This window comes from Martes martes (assembly GCF_963455335.1).
Source record: "Martes martes genome assembly, chromosome: 7".
Lineage (NCBI taxonomy): Eukaryota > Metazoa > Chordata > Mammalia > Carnivora > Mustelidae > Martes > Martes martes.
The window spans coordinates 44870274-44889029 of NC_137894.1; the positions used below are offsets into that span (position 1 = coordinate 44870274).

General features: G+C 41.9%; 1 protein-coding gene across 2 annotated transcripts in view; it reads left to right on the forward strand.

Moving 5' to 3' along the window:
- The window catches only part of ZNF609 (zinc finger protein 609), a 215766-nt gene that overhangs the window by 15776 nt on the left and 181234 nt on the right, over positions 1 to 18756 (forward strand). Inside the window, exon 2 of one of the 2 annotated variants that reach the window (XM_080807840.1) lies at positions 16104 to 16977. In XM_080807840.1, coding sequence (XP_080663966.1) covers positions 16231 to 16977 — 747 coding nt within the window. In that variant the 5' untranslated portion in view covers positions 16104 to 16230. Of the gene's footprint in view, positions 1 to 16103; positions 16978 to 18756 lie in introns of those variants that run through there. The other variant, XM_080807841.1, reaches the window with a different exon arrangement.

The following is an 18756-nucleotide window of genomic DNA, read 5'->3' on the forward strand; positions in this document are numbered from 1 at the left end:
TAGTTATTTGGCATAGTCTTAGAGGCTGTGGAGAGAAGAAAGCTATCTTTAAAATACAGATATTTTCATTCAAGGACAAAGAAGCCCACAAAGTGATGATGGGTGAGTGCCACCTAGAAATTAGGTTAAAGAAAACCCAAAATTCGATAAGCCTCTTTGTATAGCTGATGGTCAGAATTTCCTGTTTGTTTTTGTTTTTTTAAGGGGACGTGTTAGAAATGGAAAGACAGCTAGAAAATTGGTAAGACTACTTGATCATGGTGTGAAGGATCCATTCAGGAATGAAAGCATCAGAGAATTTCCACTTCTGTTTTTCCCCTCCTCCTAAGCAGATTAAAGTTTCTAGGTCAAATGATGATAGATGCTTAACTTTTTTTTTTTTTTTCTGGTTAGAAAAAAGCACAAAAAGTATGGAAAAATATAAAGAAGTCTCAGGAATTATCCCAGAAATATTAACATTTATTTAGTATTTCCAACACATTTTTCTCCCACATCATTAAACTTGATTAGATCAAGTACCTCTACCCAAGATCTTAGAAGGAATTCAAGGGTAAACTGTAAATCTCTTAGTGAAAGTCTGTTACTTAAAGTTGTGAGTGGCATGATCACTACACTAATGGACTGATGTAGATTTCAGATGTGATTCTCTCCATAAGAAGGGTCTGGAGATGGAGAGACAAAAAACTGTATTGGAAATTGATAAAAATACAAAGTAAAGATTGAGTTGACTTGGTACTGTTCATGTAACTTACTGGGGCTAAGGTGATAGGTTAGTTTACATAACAAGTCACATATGACAAATCATTAATAGTTGTGTGTGGACAAAGTTGTCACCAGTGGACATTGTTTACTTTGAGAGACTTTTGTAAAAGTCAGGCCAAGGCTGTTTAAAAACTTTACTCATGGAATGGGAGAAAATGTTTTGTTGTATATTAGCAAACTGACTTTCTGACAGTCCATAGTTCCTTCTCTGCAGTTCTAAAACTCAAAAACTGAAAACTGAGCTTTTGTAAGGTAGACGCAAACCTGATTGTGTCTGTTGAGGCTATTCACAGTCTTTTTATTGTTCTATTTCAAGTAAATATTCATCTTCTTAGGAATATCAGTGAATTTAATGTTGAGGGGCTACCCCAGTTTCCACTGAGAGTATTATACTGTATGGGGAATATTAATTATCTCATGTTTTTACAGGTGAAGCAGCTGTAGCTCAAATAAGTGCAGTGACTTGCCTGAAATTGTTACGCATCTAAGAGAGAGTAGAGAATAGGATTGAGGTTTTCTGCCGCTTCCCTTGTTTTGTTTTGGCTTTTTATGCGTTGTACTATGCTGGTTCCTCATAACATTACCTCCAGGAACCATCCTCCTAAGTTCTTCTAGGTAGAAGAGCTTAAGTAAAAACACTCATCTTATTTGACCTCTTAATAAATGTTTTACAGAAGCTTTTTCAGGTAGTTAAGTTCCTGAATCATTTAGATTATAAACTTAAGGAATCTCATGGCTACTGGGTGGGGGAAAGATGAAAAATAGATGAGCTTAAATGTGGATAAGTGTTACATTTAAAAAGAGGTAGAAAGGGTACCTGGGTGGCTCAGTGGGTTAAGCCTGTGCCTTTGAATCAGGTCATGATCTCAGGGTCCTGGGATCGAGGCCCACAATGGGCTCTCTGCTCAGCAGGGAGCCTGCTTCCCCCTCTCTCTCTGCCTGCCTCTCTGCCTACTTGTGATGTCTCTCTGTCAAATAAATTAAAAAAAAAATCTTAAAAAAAACTTAGAAAGTCCAAACCACTTTCATAGGTTGAATAAATTGTAGCTAACCCTTGTAAGCCCCCAAAGACTAGGAATCTTGGTAAGCCTTTTCCTAGAAAAATTAGCTCAGTGTGCTGCCAAGGAAATGGTGAGCATCCGTAGGAAGAGAATCAGAATTAAATAAAGATAAAAATAAACATCCCTCTGCAAAACCAAGGTTTGTTTTTTATTTGGGATAACTGTGTGTTCTGTTGATCCCCAAGAAACACATACCAGAGCCAGTGACCAAAGGAGGTAAAGGCTTTAATGAAGACCTGTCAAAAAAATTCATCTTTTAAAGACAGAGAATATTATTGGGGTGCCTGCTGTGACTCACTTGATTAAGTGTCTGACTCTTGATCTCAGCTCAGGTCTTGATCTCAGGGTTGTGAGTTCAAGCCCTGAGTTGAGCTCCATTCTGGGAGGGGCATAGGAACAGGGAAAAAAGAGAATCTCAAGCCAACTCCCCACTGAGCACGGAACCCAATGTGGGGCTCCATGCCACTACCGTGAGATCATGACCTGAGCCAAAATCAAGTCAGACACTTAACTGACTGAGCTACCCAGATGCCCTTGTTGCAATGATTTTTAAAACTTTTAAATTTGAGATATTTGGGGACGCCTGGGTGGCTCAGTTGGTTAAGCGGCTGCCTTTGGCTCAGGTCATGAGCTGATCCCAGCGTCCTGGGATCGAGTCCCACATCGGGCTCCTCGCTTGGTGGGGAGACTGCTTCTCCCTCTGCCTCTGCCTACCACTCTGTCTGCCTGTGCTCGCTTGCTCTCTCTCTCTCTAACAAATAAATAAATTAAAAAAAAATTTGAGATAATTGTAGAGTCTCATGCAGTTACAAGAATAATACAGAGAGATCCCTTGTAGCCTTTACCCAGGTTCCTCCAATAGTCATATCTTGCAAAACTACCATACGGTATCACAACCAGGTATTGACATTGATAAAATCTATCCATCTTGTTCAGATTTCTTCAATTTTACTTGTACCCATTTGAGTGTATATATTTAGTTCTCTGCTGTTTTATTACCACCATAGTCAAGATACAAAGCAGTTTTATCACCACAAAGATCCCTCACGTTGCCCTTTTATAGCCAAACCTACCTCATTTCTGCTGTCCTTCCACCTCCCATAAGATTTTTTTTAAAATTTATTTTAATAAACATATAATGTATTTATCCCTAGGGGTACAGGTCTGTGAATCGCCAGGTTTACACATTTCACAGCACTCATCATAACACATACCCTCCCCAATGTCCATATCCCCACCACCATCTCCCTTCCCTCCTCCCCCCAGCAACCCTCAGTCTGTTTTTTGAGATTGAGTCTTTTCCCATAAGATTTTTTAAAAAAGATTTTATTGATTTATTTGAGAGATGGTGAGAGAGAGGGAGCATGAGAGGGGGTAAGGGGCAGAGAGAAGCGGAAAGCCAAATGTGGGGCTCGATCCCAGGACCTTGAGATCATGACCTGAGCTGAAGGCAGAGGCTTAACCCAGAGCCACCCAGGTGCCCCAATAATCTATTTTTTAAAAGATTTTATTATTTAAGCGAGAGAGAGAACACAAGCAAGGGTAGGGCCAGAGGGAGAAGCAGATTACCCCCTTAGCAGGGAGCCAGCCCATTGCAGGGCTCCATCCCAGGACCCTGGGATCATGACCTGAGCCAAAGGCAGACACTTAACCAGATGAGCCACCGAGGTACCCCTTACGATAACCTATTAAGGAAATCCAGGGATGTTTGAGGGAGTATATCCTTTTTATGTAATTATTCCAAAACGTGTTTTATTTATCAAATTAATATGTAGGCTTTTCTTTTTGTCTTTCCATGAACTTTATATTGAAAATCAAATACTACTATGGCTTTTAATGAAAATCAGTAATCTACTTTTTATACCTTCCCACCACCAAGTCTTACTCCCTATATGTAACAGCTTTATACTTCTTAGTCTTTTTTTTTTTTTTTTTTAAGATTTTGTTTATTTATTTGATAGGTAGAGAGGCGGGGGCGGGGGGTGGTGGCGGGAAGAAGCAGGCTCCCCGGGGGAGCAGAGAGCCCAATATGGGGCTTGATCCCAGGACCCTGAGATTATGACCTGAGCCGAAGGCAGAGGCTTAACCCACTGAGCCACCCAGGCACTCCTTCTTAGTCTTTTTCTTAGATTTACTCCTGTGTCAAAATAACGACATGCTTTCTGCTGTCCTTTCCTTACTAAATCGTCTTAGTATAGTTGTGTCACATTTTTGGTTAAATATGTACTCATTATTGTGTTAAGCACATACTGTTCACTGTTCGGCCATTTAGTATACTGCTGTTAAGTTTTCTTCTACAATTTTTGTTTTTTCCATGATTTAATATCATTAATTACTTTGTTTATTTTGGCTTGTTACATCCCTATCACTAATTTTTTCAGATTCTTCAACAGATTTGTAAATCTCACAATATAGTCAAACATAGAATAATGCTTAATTAGCTTCTTCCTTTCCTTTTTTTTTTTTTTTTCTTTTCCTTCTTATCATTCTGCCCTAATATCCTAGCCTGTGAAGATTGATGCCATGATTCCCTTTACCATGATTGCATAAAATGCTGCTTTAGGACCAGGAACATGATCCAGTAATGCAGCTCTTTTGTTCATAGGTATTTACTGTGTTGCTTTTTTAAAAAAGATATAATGTGCATGTAATAAAGTACATTAAGTTCACTAATCTTAAGTGTACAACTCAATTTTTATATATTTGTACACCCATATAACTACCTTCCAGTTCAAGATACAGAACATTTCCAGCCCCACAGGATTCCCTCATGCTTCTTCCCAGTCATTAACCACCAGCCCCACAGACATGACCACTTTTCTGACTTCTGTCATCTTTGATTTAGAGATGTTTAAAATGTGAAAACTGAGTGATTAAAGTCTGATAGAATTTATCATACATTTGAGTATATACATGAGGGTTCTCAGGAGTCAGTTATGTCCAGAACACCTGATTGGTGTACTAGCCCTATTTCGGGGAGCATTTGCGTTGTGTGTGGATAAAACTATTTGAAGGTTATGAGAATACTCAGGAGCACATAGGTATTTTAAGAAATGTGGAGGGGTGCCTGGGTGGCTCAGTTGTTAAGCATCTGTTTTTGGCTCAGGTCATGGTCCTGGGATCAAGCCCAGCTTTGGGCTCTCTGCTCAGCCAGAAGCCTGCTTCTCCCTCTCCCACCTCCACTGCTTGTGCTCTCTCTCCCTCTCTCTGTCAAATGAATAAATAAAATCTTTCAAAAAAAAGAAAGAAAGAAATGTGGAGACTGTTTCATTTCCTAACATTTCCCCTAGACTCCTAGAGAGAGGAATCCATATTCTGTTTTAGTAAGTTTGAAGACTGTCAGGTAATTGAGACAGTTTGTAACTAGACACAAATGAAATTGAAGTCAGACTAGGGAGGAGAAAGGGCAGCCTGGACACCATTATGATTCTGCCTTTTGAGAAGAAAGCTCTGTTCACTCCCTCATTCATTCATCCATCCATCCATCCATCCATTTATTCATATATATGTTTTTTTGTTTTTGTTTTTGTTTTTTATTTGACAGAGATCACAGGAGGCAGAGAGGCAGGCAGAGAGAGAGGAGGAAGCAGACTCCCTGCTGAGCAGAGAGCCCGATGTGGGGCTCGATCCCAGGACCCTGGGATCATGACCTGAGCCGAAGGCAGAGGTCCTAACCCACTGAGCCACTCAGGCGCCCCTCATATATATGTTTTTAAAGATTTATTTATTTACTTTAGAGCACAAGAGGGAGGGGCCGGAAGGAGGGAGAGAGAATCTCGAGCAGACTCTGAGCTAAGCACAGAGCCCAACGTGGGGCTCTGTCCCGTGAACCTGAGATCACAGCCCAAGCTGAAATCAAAAGTTGGTTGCCCAACCGACTGTGCCACCCAGGCATCCATCCCTCCCTCATTTATTGACCGAAATATTTATCGGGGGCTGACCGTAAACCAAACACTGTTATTAAGATACAGTGGTGAGCAAAAAAGAATAGTCCCTACCCTCAGGGTGCTTGCATTTGAATGGAGGAAACAAATATTAGTCAAGTCATCACAAACATTGGGAGGTATAATGTGCACAGGGAATACCTTTCAGGTAAAAGCCATGAGGCAGTAAAGTAAGAGTGTGGTGCAGAGGACAGTGTGGCCACGAGCTAGGACTGAAGAAGTATTTGGTAGCCTTATGGGTGTATATGTGGATTCCACCATTTTTTTTTTAATTTAATTTTATTTATTTGAGAGAGAGAGAGTGAGAGAGCATGAGAGGAGAGGTCAGAGGGAGAAGCAGACTTCCCATGGAGCTGGGAGCCTGATGTGGGACTCGATCCCAGGACTCTGGGATCATGACCTGAGCTGAAGGCAGTCGCCCAACCAACTGAGCCACCCAGGTGCCCCTGGATTCCACCATTTTTTAATGGCTAACAGTGTGAATAATACCTTTTGATAGAGAGTTTTTCTTTGCTTTTTAGAGTTACTAAAGCATAGTAGCTCTTGTGTACAATTTAGGAAGGGAGGTGAGGTCTATAAAAAGTGAAGGTAATTCCTTGTATTTCCTGAGAAATTCTTGGGTTATTTCCTTTCCCTCATGCACATGAACTTCTCCCATATTGTCACGTGTTTTATAGATACGATGATTGACATAGAGAAAAGCTTTCACGCAACAGTTCTGTGTGGAGGGCTGATTTCTTAGATCTGATTCCTAGCCATCTCCACTATTCACTTTTTTCCTGAGAATTTGAGCACCTCTTTCTCTTTAGCATAGAAAGTTTACTTCTGGGGAGTAGAACTAAATTATAAAAGCTGTATAGTCCTCCAATTATTAGGGGAAAGGGGATTAGTGGAGCTTTATTATTTAGATCTTTGCCTTCTGCTTCTTGGCCTATTTACCCATAGGTCTTGACAAGAGTTTTCTGTGGATTGGTTCCACCGAATGAATCCCTGTAGAGCTGAGACTGAACTATTTACATATTTGGTATGCTGTTTAGCCTATTGTGAGATGTATGCTGGCATAGAGCAGTATCAGCAAACACCAAGGCTCTAAGCCTGACCCCTGTTGAATAGCTGTGTCCGGGTGGAAGTGTCAGTTGCTTCTGTGAAATGAAACAGGTCAAGCCTCATAATCTTTGTCAGAGAACAGCAGCCTATGAGGACCATAAAACTGTTCATGAGATGTAGCATAAAACACTCAGGGACAGAGAGATGCTATACTTTTTACTCTTCTGTCCTTAGGTAATACATGGTCAGATGAGCCCTGTTGAATTGGATCCGTCTTCTCAAATTGGCATTGTTAGTCTGTTCTTTATCTGATCCCCCATTGGAGATAAAAGCTTAGAGCTATGGTACTTGAGGAGATGACACAGTTCCTTTGTTACAGTAATTAATGTAATAAATTAAGGGAGAGGCCCAAAGGAAAGTTGATTGTTTCTCGTTAGAGCCTTAGGTGGAAATTCAGTTGATCAGTGAGCTCCTGTGAAGTGTGGCAGGTGGAGAGGGAGATGCCTGTTCTTCCAGCTGGGTAAAGCTCAGAGCCACTGAGGGTGGTTTAAATGTTGTACTAGCCTCACCAGGGGCTGGCTAAGCACAAACTGATTTCAGGAAAGCCTCTGGAATTGAGGGAAGATGGTATAATACGGTTTTCTTGTAGCAACTCCCATTGGTTTATTGACCTTTCCCTGGGGCATCAAACCCATGAATCACACAATTTAGATTTGAAGTCCTGTCCTATCAGTGGAGTCAACAACCTAGTGGATTGGAACAGGTGATAAAAGAGAGTTTTGAGATGGGTACCTTTGCCCTAGGGGGTTTTTGAAGGAAAACAGAGTTTGTCACTGTAGTGTAGGGTTTTGAGCCACACCTGAAGTTAAGGAGTATCCTAAAGAGAAAATTCAGACTGCTGAGTTAATGGAAGAAAAATGGATTGCCAGGGCATTGGGGTGGCTCAGTCATTTAAGCATCTGCCTTCAGCTCAGGTCATGCTCCCAGTGTCCCGGGATCAGGTTCTGCATTGGACCTCCTGCTCAGTGGGGAGCCTGCTTCTCTCTCTCCCTCTACCATTCTGTGCTCTCTGTCAAATAAATAAAATCTTTAAAAAAAAAAAAAAAAGAAGAAGAAAAATGGGTTGCCATTTTTCTTTCATAGAACTTAGGTTGATATCAGTACTATCTATAATTTTGTAAAAAAATTTTTAAACATTTTTCCTTTTTTTTTTTTTTAAATACCGTGATACTCTGTATAAAATCTAATTGTGAAGCAGTTCAGACACTTTTAAGTTCAGACACTAGAACAGTGTAAGAATATTTGGGTCATTTTATATTTTTGAGTTGTCTTACATTTTTCAAATTTGTATGCTTATAATATAATATGCTTAGAATTCATGGAATGATGCTTGCTCCATTTAATAAATGAGAATATTTAATGAAGCAACTTGGCTTAGGGTCAGTGAAAATTTGAGTCCAGAAATCACGTTTTGCTCTCTCACTCTCTTTTTTTTTTCTTTATGTAAATTCTACACTCAACATGAGGCCCAAACTCATGACCCTGAGATCAAGAGTAGTAGCATGCTCTTGGGGGCATCTGGGTGGCTCAGTCAGTTAAGCTTCCAACTTGATTTTGGGTGAGATCAAGCCCCACCTCTGGCTCTTTGCTCAGCAGGCAGTCTGCTTGACATTCTCGATTTCCCTCTCCCTCCATCCCTCCCCGCCATGTGCTCGAGCTTCCTCTCTCTCTCTCTCTCAAAAGACTGATTTATTTTAGAGTTGCAGGGAAGGTGCAGAAGGAAAGAATCTCAAGCAGACTCCCCACCTACCATGGAGCTGACTGGGGGGGTCAATCTCATGACCCATGAGATCACATGACCTGAGCCAAAATCAAGAGTTCATGTTAAAACCAGCTGAGCCACCTAGGTGCTCCAGTAAATCAGCCTTAAAAAAAAAATAATGGGGTTCTTGGTGGTGTAGTTAAGCATTCGACTCTTGGTTTCAGGTCATGATCTCAGGATTGCGAGGTTGAGCCTGAAGTCAGGCTCCATACTCAGTGTGGAGTCTGCTTAAGATCGCCCCCTCCTCACCTCCACACACTCTCAAGTAAATAAATAAACCTTTTATTCTGTAAAGATTTTATTTATTTATTTGACAGAGAGAGAGATCACAAGTAGGCAGCGAGGCAGGCAAGGGGTGGGGGGAGGAGACTCCCTGCTGAGCAGAGAGCCCCATGCAGGACTCCATCCCAGAATCCTGAGATTGTGACCTGAGCCAGAGGCAGAGGCTTAACCCACTGAGCCACCCAGATGCCCCAATAAATAAATCTTAAAAAAAAAAAAAAAAAGTCACATACTATACTGCTGAGCCAACTAGGTACCCCCAGAAATCACTTTTTTTTAAGTTTTTTTTTTTTAATAATCTCTAAAAAAAAAATGGGGCAAACTCATAACCCCAAGATCGAGAGTTGCATGTTCTTCTGATTGAGCCAGCCATGTGCCCCAGAAATCATACCTTGATTCTAAGTTCAGTGCTTTTTTCTACACCATGCTATCTTCTTAAAATTGGGTATAGCATTCTTTCTTTCTTTTCTTTCTTTTCTTTTCTTTCTCTCTCTCTCTCTCTCTCTCTCTCACTCTCTCTCTCTCTCAGGGAACTACCTAGCCAGACAGATCACTCTCATGTTTAAATGTGTATGACTTCTATGGTCCCAAGCAGATTATACGTACATACAGCTGTCTCTCACTCATGATAAAGCCTATAAGAAGATTGATCCAAAACCCATAAGAAGAGGGGTAGACAGATAAATTTACAGTACAACAGTGTTGGACTATTTGCTTCTTAGATCAGATTATCTGTGGGTAGTTGGCAGTTCTAGAGAGGAAACTGGGATTTAAATTTTTGCTGTTACAGGTACAGGATATGGGGAATGATTATCATGGCCTATCTTAGTTCCTTAGCTATACGTGCAGAGAGGAGTTGTTGGTGATCAGGTGCTGGAACAAATAATGAATGGTACTGACAAGTAATTCCAGAATCTGGTGAAATGTGGTCCTAAATGAGGAAGTACAGTACATTTAGGCAGAGGGAGAGAAGAGGGAGGAAAGTATTTACAGAAGCTCTCAAGTTGAAAGTGCCTTGTGGTCTCTCTAAGGTATTGGTTCTCCTGATTCTGCAGTTTCTCTGCCATGGAAGCAAGAGGTCAGTGCTTTTCATTTCCAGCAAGCATGTTAGTTGCCCTACCTCCTGGGGTTAAACATCTCTGCAATGACCTGTCAGAGAATTGATTATTAGCAGTCTAAAGCCAGGGAAGCTGTAGGGAGCAGATGGGAAGTGGTTGGCTGCTGCAGTCAGGCTGATTAAAGAATCCTTGGCAATTTTATAGTTTATCTTTGGAAATGTACCACCAAAGTTACTGTGAAGCCTGTGGGGTTTGGAAGACTGGATTTCTGTAAAGTCACCTGGTTAAAAGTAGTACTTATGAAAGCTCTTAATACCCTCAAAAATAGGACAGTAACTCTCAAAAGAACATTGGGACTACTGAAGATCAGTCCTCAGGATATGTTTTCTTTGTTTGTATCCTGGTCCAGAAATGCTGGGTGGTTTTCTAGGAAGGAAAGCACTTTTTGGTAGATACCTTAATAGAATTGTAGATTTGAAAAAGGCCCTAGGCATGTCCAGACTACCCCTACCACACATAGAGGAATTCTTAATGTTATTTGCTTGACAGATGATTATGCTTTTTCTGCTCACTATTTTCAGTGATAAAGATACGTCTTCATTAAGCATTGTGGGCTATTGTTGGAAATATCAGGTTACTGAATTTCTTCCTAAGTTAAAACATCTGTCTTTTTTTTTTTTTTTTTAAAGATTTTATTTATTTGTCAGAGAGAGAGAGCGCACTCACAAGCAGGGGGAAAGACAGGCAGAGGGAGAAGCAGGCTCCCCGCTGAGCATGGAGCCTGGTGTTGGGACTCAATCCCAGGACTCTGGGATCATGACTTTAGCCAAAGGCAGGTGCTTAATGGACTTAGCCACCCAGGTGTCCTAAAACATCTGTCATTCTGTAACTTCTATTCACTTGTCCTATTTTCTACCCTCAGCATCACAGGATAAGTTTCTCTCTCCCACATTTCAACCAGATATTTGAAGCTCACCAACCTGTCTCCCTTTGGTATTCTCCTTTCCAAACTAAGGAATGTCTTAATCTTTGTATTTGTAAGACCTTTGCTCTTATGAAAAATGGCTTTTTGATCTTTCAGTATACTCTTTTGGACATCTTTCTGTTTAATGAATATCACTTAAAATGTAGAACCTGGAAATGAGCACAGACTACCAGATGTTCAAATTTTCATTTCCAGCTCCCCTTTGAGAAGAATCACATTAAAAAAATAATAATAATGGCAGTATATCTTGTTTACTAGGAAAAAACAAAACAATTTGCCAGGACATACAGAATTGGGACAAGAGGAATTTGAGGAAGTGTCTTTTCTTGCTAGTGTTAAGGCTGAACTTTGGGTTCTACATTATTATAGGCATTGATTTTATCTCAGATTTTTTCAGGAATAATTTTTAATATCTTCATCCAGTTTACTCTTTAGATTACAAAATTCAGTTGGTATTTGTGTTTACAAGAATTATTAACATTCATGCTACTGACATGATTTTAGGGCTTTAGATAGTTTTTTAACAAGACGGATATATACGTGTTTTACATAACTGAAAATCTGTTACCCTTTTTTTTAAGTATTTATTTGAGAGAGAGAGAAAGCGCACACAAGAGCAGGGGACCAGGGGAGGAGCAGAGGGAGAGGGACAAACAGACTGTGTACTGAGCACCTTACACAGGCTCCATTCCACAACACTGAGGTTATGACCGGAGCCAAAACCAAGAGTTGGACGACCAACTGACTGAGCCACCCAGGTGCCTCTATTACTTTTATACATGACAAACAACTTGACTTTGTGTAAGACTTGACTAACAACTTTTTTCTTCAAATTCTGTAGATTTTTCATTCTTTTTTAACATGTAACTATTGTAGAGCAGCCTGAGGTTGGCCCAATTTTTGTCCTTATAGTTAGAGAATTTTGCCAGAATGTGTGTAAGTTTGGTTTTTTAAATTGATTTTGCTGGGGCACCTGGGTGGCTCAGTGGGTTAAAGCCTCTGCCTTCAGCTCAGGTCACGATTCCAGGGTCCTGGGATCGAGCCCCGAATCGGGTTCTCTGCTCACTGGGGAGTGTGCTTCCCTTCCTCTCTCTCTGCCTGCCTCTCCGCCTACTTGTGATCTCTCTCTCTGTCAAATAAATAAATAAAATCTTTTAAAAAGAAAATGGATTTTGCTGAAAGAGTAGTAATCCTTTTCAGTCTGCATGCAGGATCTTTTTCAGTTAAAGATACTATTCATTTATTATGTCTTAATGGGTTGCTTACCTCCCATTTGTTCTAGTTTCCTCAGTTTTCTTTTCACTGCTATTAAATGGTGGTGTATCTCTCAAAATTTCTCTCATTTTCTTTTAGCTGTCCTTTTTCTTCATGTTCTAGGAAAATATCTCAAGTTTTCTTGTAGTTTACTAAATCATTTCTCACAGTTTCAGTTCTGTGCTTTCTTGATATTTCTGTGAATTTTAATAGGTAGTGCATTTTTTGTTTCCTTCTTCCTTTTTAAAAAAATGTCATATCCTCGGGTGCCTGGGTGCCTCAGTGGGTTAAGCCTCTGCCTTCGGCTCAGGTCATGATCTCAGGGTCCTGGGACTGAGTCCTGCATGGGGCTCTCTGCTCGGCAGGGAGCTTGCTTCCTCCTCTATCTCTCTCTGCCTGCCTCTCTGCCTACTTGTGATTTCTCTCTTTCAAATAAATAAAATCTTAAAAAAAAAAAGTCATATCCTCATATCCTTTTGTCTTAAGTTCATATCCTTTCATTTCTGCCTGTTTTCTTCTTAATGCTGTCTTTTCCTTACTGGCATACTTCATTTATCTTGCTCCGTATGACAGGTCATCCAGTACAGTAAAGTGAGAACTGTCATAAGCTCTCTGAGTACTATCATTTTTATGTACTTTATATTCTTTCCCCAATAGTATCTGTTCCATCATAGTCCTGTTTTCTAGAGGAAAGTTGTGTTCATTTGTTTTGTTTTTTAGAGGAAAGTCTTGAAAGTTTTGTTTTTCCAAGGTTAAACAAACATAGGGTTATTTTAATGGTTAAATTACATACTGATGATAGGGCAGCTTGGGAGGAAAGTGGGTGAGTTTTAGGTGAATGTGAATGTGTTATCTTCTAAGCCTTGCCACAGTTGCAAAGATTGCAGTGGTAATAAATTATGATGTTGGAAAGAACTGTGCTTTAATGATGCATGATAGTGCAGATTCAGTTGGCATTCCCTTTTCTAGAAATGCTCGTTGTCCCTCATAATAGAATTATTTCCAGTACCCTTTTCCACTGCCTTACTCACTTATTCACTGCTGTATTCCTAGCACCTAGTTTAGAGCCTAGCACTAGTAGGTAATAAATACAAATTTTTTTTTGAATGAATGAACAAAGGTGTGCTATACTAATATTTACTGGAAGCCAAGTCTTCTTAGGTGGTATTGAGAATTCCAAACATTTCAGCAAAAATTTCTTTAAAATTCCAGATATTTGGGGTGCTTGGGTAGCTCAGTCTGTTAAGCATCTGCCTTCAGCTCAGCTCATGATCCCAGCGTCCTGGGATCGGGCCCTATGTCAGGTTCCCTGTTTAGCAGGGAGTCGGCTTCTCCCCCCATCCCCCCACTCATGCTCTCTCTGTCTGTCACTTTCTTTTTTTTTTTTTCTGTCTCTTTCAAATAAATAAAATAAATCTTGAAAAAAATAAATAAAATTCTAGATATTTTCAGAGGTATCATTTCTCTGACTTCAGGGATAATGTTTCCTTTACCTTGTAGGTGGCATTTTTTCATCGTTCCTACATCATGCTGCCCCCCCCCCCGACAGATTTGCTCTTCCTTTTATGAAGTAGGATCTCTGTAGACTCGATGCCAGCAATAGTTGTTCCTAATGGTACTAAGCTCTCTACTTGTGTAAAGGATGTATTTTTTTCCTCAGATCTACAGCTAAATGGCAAATTAACGTGAACACCTTTCTCTCTTAAATCCCAGTTACTAGCAAACATTCACTTGGGACAGCTCTGCTGTCTTGGGATGATATCTTCTCTTGTTTTTGTTTGTTTGTTTTGTTTTTTAATATTTTATTTATTTATTTGACAGCGAGAGAGCACAAGTAGGCAGAGCATTAGAGTGAGAGGGAGAAAGAGGTTCCCCACTGAGCAGGGAGCCCGGTGCAGGACTTGATCCCAGGACTCTGGGATCATGACCTGAGCCAAAGGCAGTTGCTTAACCAACTGAGCCACCCAGGAGCTCTGATATCTTCTCTTATAACTGCACCCTGGTTCTTTGATACTGTCTTGAGAGAGTAGGTGAAAAATTACAGTTTGTTGTGTCTCTGTCCTATCTGTAGCATTTACTATTGGAAATCCACTTTGTAGGATTCATTGTGCCACTGCTGGTTTGCTCTTTGCTCTCTTATCTTATGAGCATTCTTTTCTTTTTTTTTTTTTTTAAATTTTTTTTTAAAGATTTATTTATTTATTTATTTGACAGACAGATCACAAGTAGGCAGAGAGGCAGGCGGAGAGAGAAGGGAGGAAGCAGGCTCCCTGCTGAGCAGAGAGCCCGGATGTGGGGCTCGATCTCAGGACCCTGAGATCATGACCTGAGCCGAAGGCAGAGGCTTAACCCACTGAGCCACCCAGGCGCCCCTGAGCATTCTTTTCTAAATGGATATAGAAAGATGGTGGACAGGGGAGTGAGCAAGAACAGAACTCTTTCACTTTGTCATAAAGTAATATCTGGATGGTGTTTCTTGGCTGCCAGGTTTTCTAGATGGTACACTCTCAAAGTCTCATGAGCTGGGAGACTGGAGTGTTACAAATTGTTCTGTCCCTGCTCTTTTTTTTTTTTTTTTAAGATTTTATTTATTTATTCATTTGACAGACGGAGATCACAAGTGGGCAGAGAGGAAGGGAAACAGGCTCCCCGCTGAGCAGAGAGCACGATGTGGGGCTCGATCCCAGGACCCTGGGATCATGACCTGAGCCTAAGGCAGAGGCTTTAACCCACTGAGCCACCCAGGCGCCCCTGTTCCTGCTCTTTCTTTAGCCAATGTCTGTTTCATGTGGTGAGACCTTGGTATTTATCAATACCATGCCCACAATCTTTTTTTTTTTTTTTAAGATTTTATTTATTTATTTGACAGATAGAGAGTCAGGGAGAGAGGGAACACAGCAGGGGGAGTGGGAGAGGGAGAAGCAGGCTTCTCGCCGTGCAGGGAGCCTGATGCGGGGCTCGATCCCAGGACCCTGGATCATGACCTGAGCCAAAGTCGCTTAATGGCTGAGCCATCCAGGCACCCCACCATGCCACCAATCTTACATAAAAGTGTGAAGAGTTATTTCGCACTCCGCTGTTAGGGGTTTTAGTAGTGTTTAGTCAGGGTACAATTTTTGTGTGTGTGTTTATGTGTGTGTTTGTCTTCGTAGATATTTTAGGGGGACGTGGGAAAGACTACAGTGCATTATGCTGTTTGGACATAATTTGAAACCTTGAGTTGAATAAGGCTTATTTAACTGAAATTAAGCTGAGTAGTTGAGTCCTCTCTGACGATTGCCTCCTTTAGTTGCAATATTTGGCCTCTATCCTAATGTTACATTTTTTCTAGTTCTGCTTGCTTTTTCTCTTTCGCTCTTATCCATAATAAGATTTTTTCCCCCAAAACAGTAGAATGACAAGGAATCATTATTTTTAGTAGGGACAGACTAAATAGAGGGCTTTTACAGCCTTTGCAAGTCCATGTTCTGAGTCTCTGATAATTTAAGAAGAAGCAAGGAGAAAGGGGATATGAGTACAGTTGTGCTAGAGCTTGAATCTGTTATGTGCCAGGGCCTGTATTGATTGAGGGAGGATTGCCAGCTGGCGGTGGTAGTAGAATAAGTCTCTGGGGAATGGGAAACTAACTCTAGAGGACCCGTAGTTAAGACTTATACAGACTCTCCGGGCAATTGGAAATACTGTACTCTCCCCTGGGGAGTTGGAGCGGGAATTAACTTTTCCCTGGTCCAATGTGACTTGGTTAGAAATACAATTGAACCTGTTTGTCTTGTCCATTGTGATGTGATAGCCCCCTAGGAATAGTCTGTTTTGTGTGGGAGTTTATTTCAGGCTGTCTCCTTGCCTGTATTGTTTCCTTTAACAGCTCTTTAAATTTTCTTTTTCCAGCAATGATGTTGTCCACTGGGCATGTACTGACCAATGTGGCAGGTCTGAGAACATAGCTGAAGCTGAAAATAGGAAAGCTGGGGGCAAGGAAGAGCCTTGAATCTTGAGGTGGGACGTTGACTCTAAGATGTCCTTGAGCAGTGGAGCCTCCGGAGGGAAAGGAGTGGATGCAAACCCGGTTGAGACATACGACAGTGGGGATGAATGGGACATTGGAGTAGGGAATCTCATCATTGACCTGGACGCCGATCTGGAAAAGGACCAGCAGAAACTGGAAATGTCAGGCTCAAAGGAGGTGGGGATACCGGCTCCCAATGCTGTGGCCACACTACCAGACAACATCAAGTTTGTGACCCCAGTGCCAGGTCCTCAAGGGAAGGAAGGCAAATCAAAATCCAAAAGGAATAAGAGTGGCAAAGACACTAGCAAACCCACTCCAGGGACTTCCCTGTTCACTCCAAGTGAGGGGGCAGCTAGCAAGAAAGAGGTGCAGGGACGCTCAGGAGATGGTGCCAATGCAGGAAGCCTGGTTGCTGCTATTGCTCCCAAGGGCTCAGAGAAGGCGGCTAAGGCATCCCGCAGTGTAGCCGGCTCCAAAAAGGAGAAGGAGAACAGCTCATCTAAGAGCAAGAAGGAGAGAAGCGAAGGAGTGGGGACTTGTTCAGAAAAGGATCCTGGGGTCCTCCAGCCAGTTCCCTTGGGAGGACGGGTTGGTCAGTATGATGGAAGTGCAGGGGTGGATACAGGAGCTGTGGAGCCACTTGGGAGTATAGCTATTGAGCCTGGGGCAGCGCTCAATCCTTTGGGAGCTAAACCGGAGCCAGAGGAAGGGGAGAATGAGTGTCGCCCGCTAAAGAAAGTCAAGTCTGAAAAGGTAAGAGGTGGCCAGATCTGGCTGCCTACTGCCAGTCAGAACTGCCCTGGACTAACCACCAAATGCTTTGTGCACTCTGTGGGAGGCTCATTAGTTTGTGGGTAATGACCAATTACAAGGTCAGAGCAGCTGGTAATGATAATGTGGTTTTGTTCCAAATTAGGGGATTCTCTACAGATTCATTAACAGCAGGCCTGGGCATTTTGGAGAATATCTATTGTTGGGGGCAGCTACTTGGTAGAATGAATTTTCTCTTTAAGTTGGAGAACCTGCCACCTTGTCCTTGTCCCACTCAGACACTTGTTGCTGGACATGGGCATCGACCTTTATGTGGCCACCAGCTTGCTTGTATTTTACCCTCAGAGTCATCGATAAACTTTGTAAGTTGATGATAGGGTTTCGGTTGAGTGCTCGTCTTAATGGAATAAATGGTGCTGCTGGGTTTCTGGAAGAGAAATGGTTAAATAAGTCTCATGGAATGATATCTGCCAGGTGTTCTTTTGGTACCTACCAAAGAGTGAAGGGGCAGGTAAAGAAGGGAGCAAGAGGTACTGACTGTACTAAGAGGTACTTAATCAGGTCTTAATGAGTTAGCGTTGTGGCTATGTATGTTTGGCCTTGAAAGAGATTGTTTGGCCACTAAAGGTATAGTTTTTGGCCAAGTATCTCCCTCAGCTATTGGTAATCAAAGTGTCCTGGTGGTTTAATAGCTGCCAAACAGTGTAATGATACCTTACCTTCTGCTTGAGTTGGAAGGACAGGTGCTAGAAGCCCCAGGAGGGGCTCTCCTCCTCTGGGAAGATGATCTTAGTTCATGTCTCAGGAAATAGAGCTTGCAGGGCTGGAGCAGAGTAGGTGTGAGTCTAGGGTCAGCTCAGGCTGCCTTAGACCTCAGCAGCTTACAATTTCCTGCAAAGCGGCTGGCCTGGTGATGAGCTCTTCATTGTCTCTTGATTTTTCCGCTCTGTGTTTGCTCACCCTGTGCTTTCAGCTGATCCCAGCAGATGCAGTATAAATTGGTTTCTCTGTAATTACATCAGCTGCAACAGGGAATACCTATTTCCATATGTAAAGTGTTAATAAATACAGGCTGCGTGTGTATGTTTGTGTGGTGGTGCCCTCTCCGTGCCTGGATTCCTGTGGTAGCTTGTGCTTTCTTTGCTGTAGGTATTTTGGTCTTTGCCTCCGGCACATCTGTAGCTCTTAGCAACATCTGGGCTTCCCTGGTAACAGGGCTGTGAATTTTCTTTCACTAATAACAAAATGGTTCATTCCCTTTCACCGGAGGCAGCTGCCAGAGAAAAGCTGCCTGTGTTTAGGTGACAGATGCTATAGTCCACCTCAGCAGCATCAAGTTCCAGCTGGCTACTGGCATGGCTTGTCCTGCGCTGGCTGTGATTTACCATTTTCTCTGGGGTGCAGATGGATAATACTATTTTAAAGAGGCCTAGGAGTACCAGTTCTTGCTTCTGTTCCAGGCCCATTAGACTGTTCCCTACATCTGGCCGCAATAAACTCTTGCCATATATCCATGTCCATAATCACTGTTCTTCCTGTGCTGAAAAGTGGCCACTTTTTTTTTTAGGGTTAGTTTGTTTGTTTATTTATTTGACAGAGAGAGAGCATGCACGCGTGCATGCACAGGCAGGGGGAGTGGCAGGCAGAGGGAGAAGCAGGCTTACCGCCTAGCAGGGATCCCGATGTGGAGCTCTATCCCAGGACACTGGGATAGTGACCTGAGCCAAAGGCAGATGCCCAACCTACTGAGTCACCCAGGAA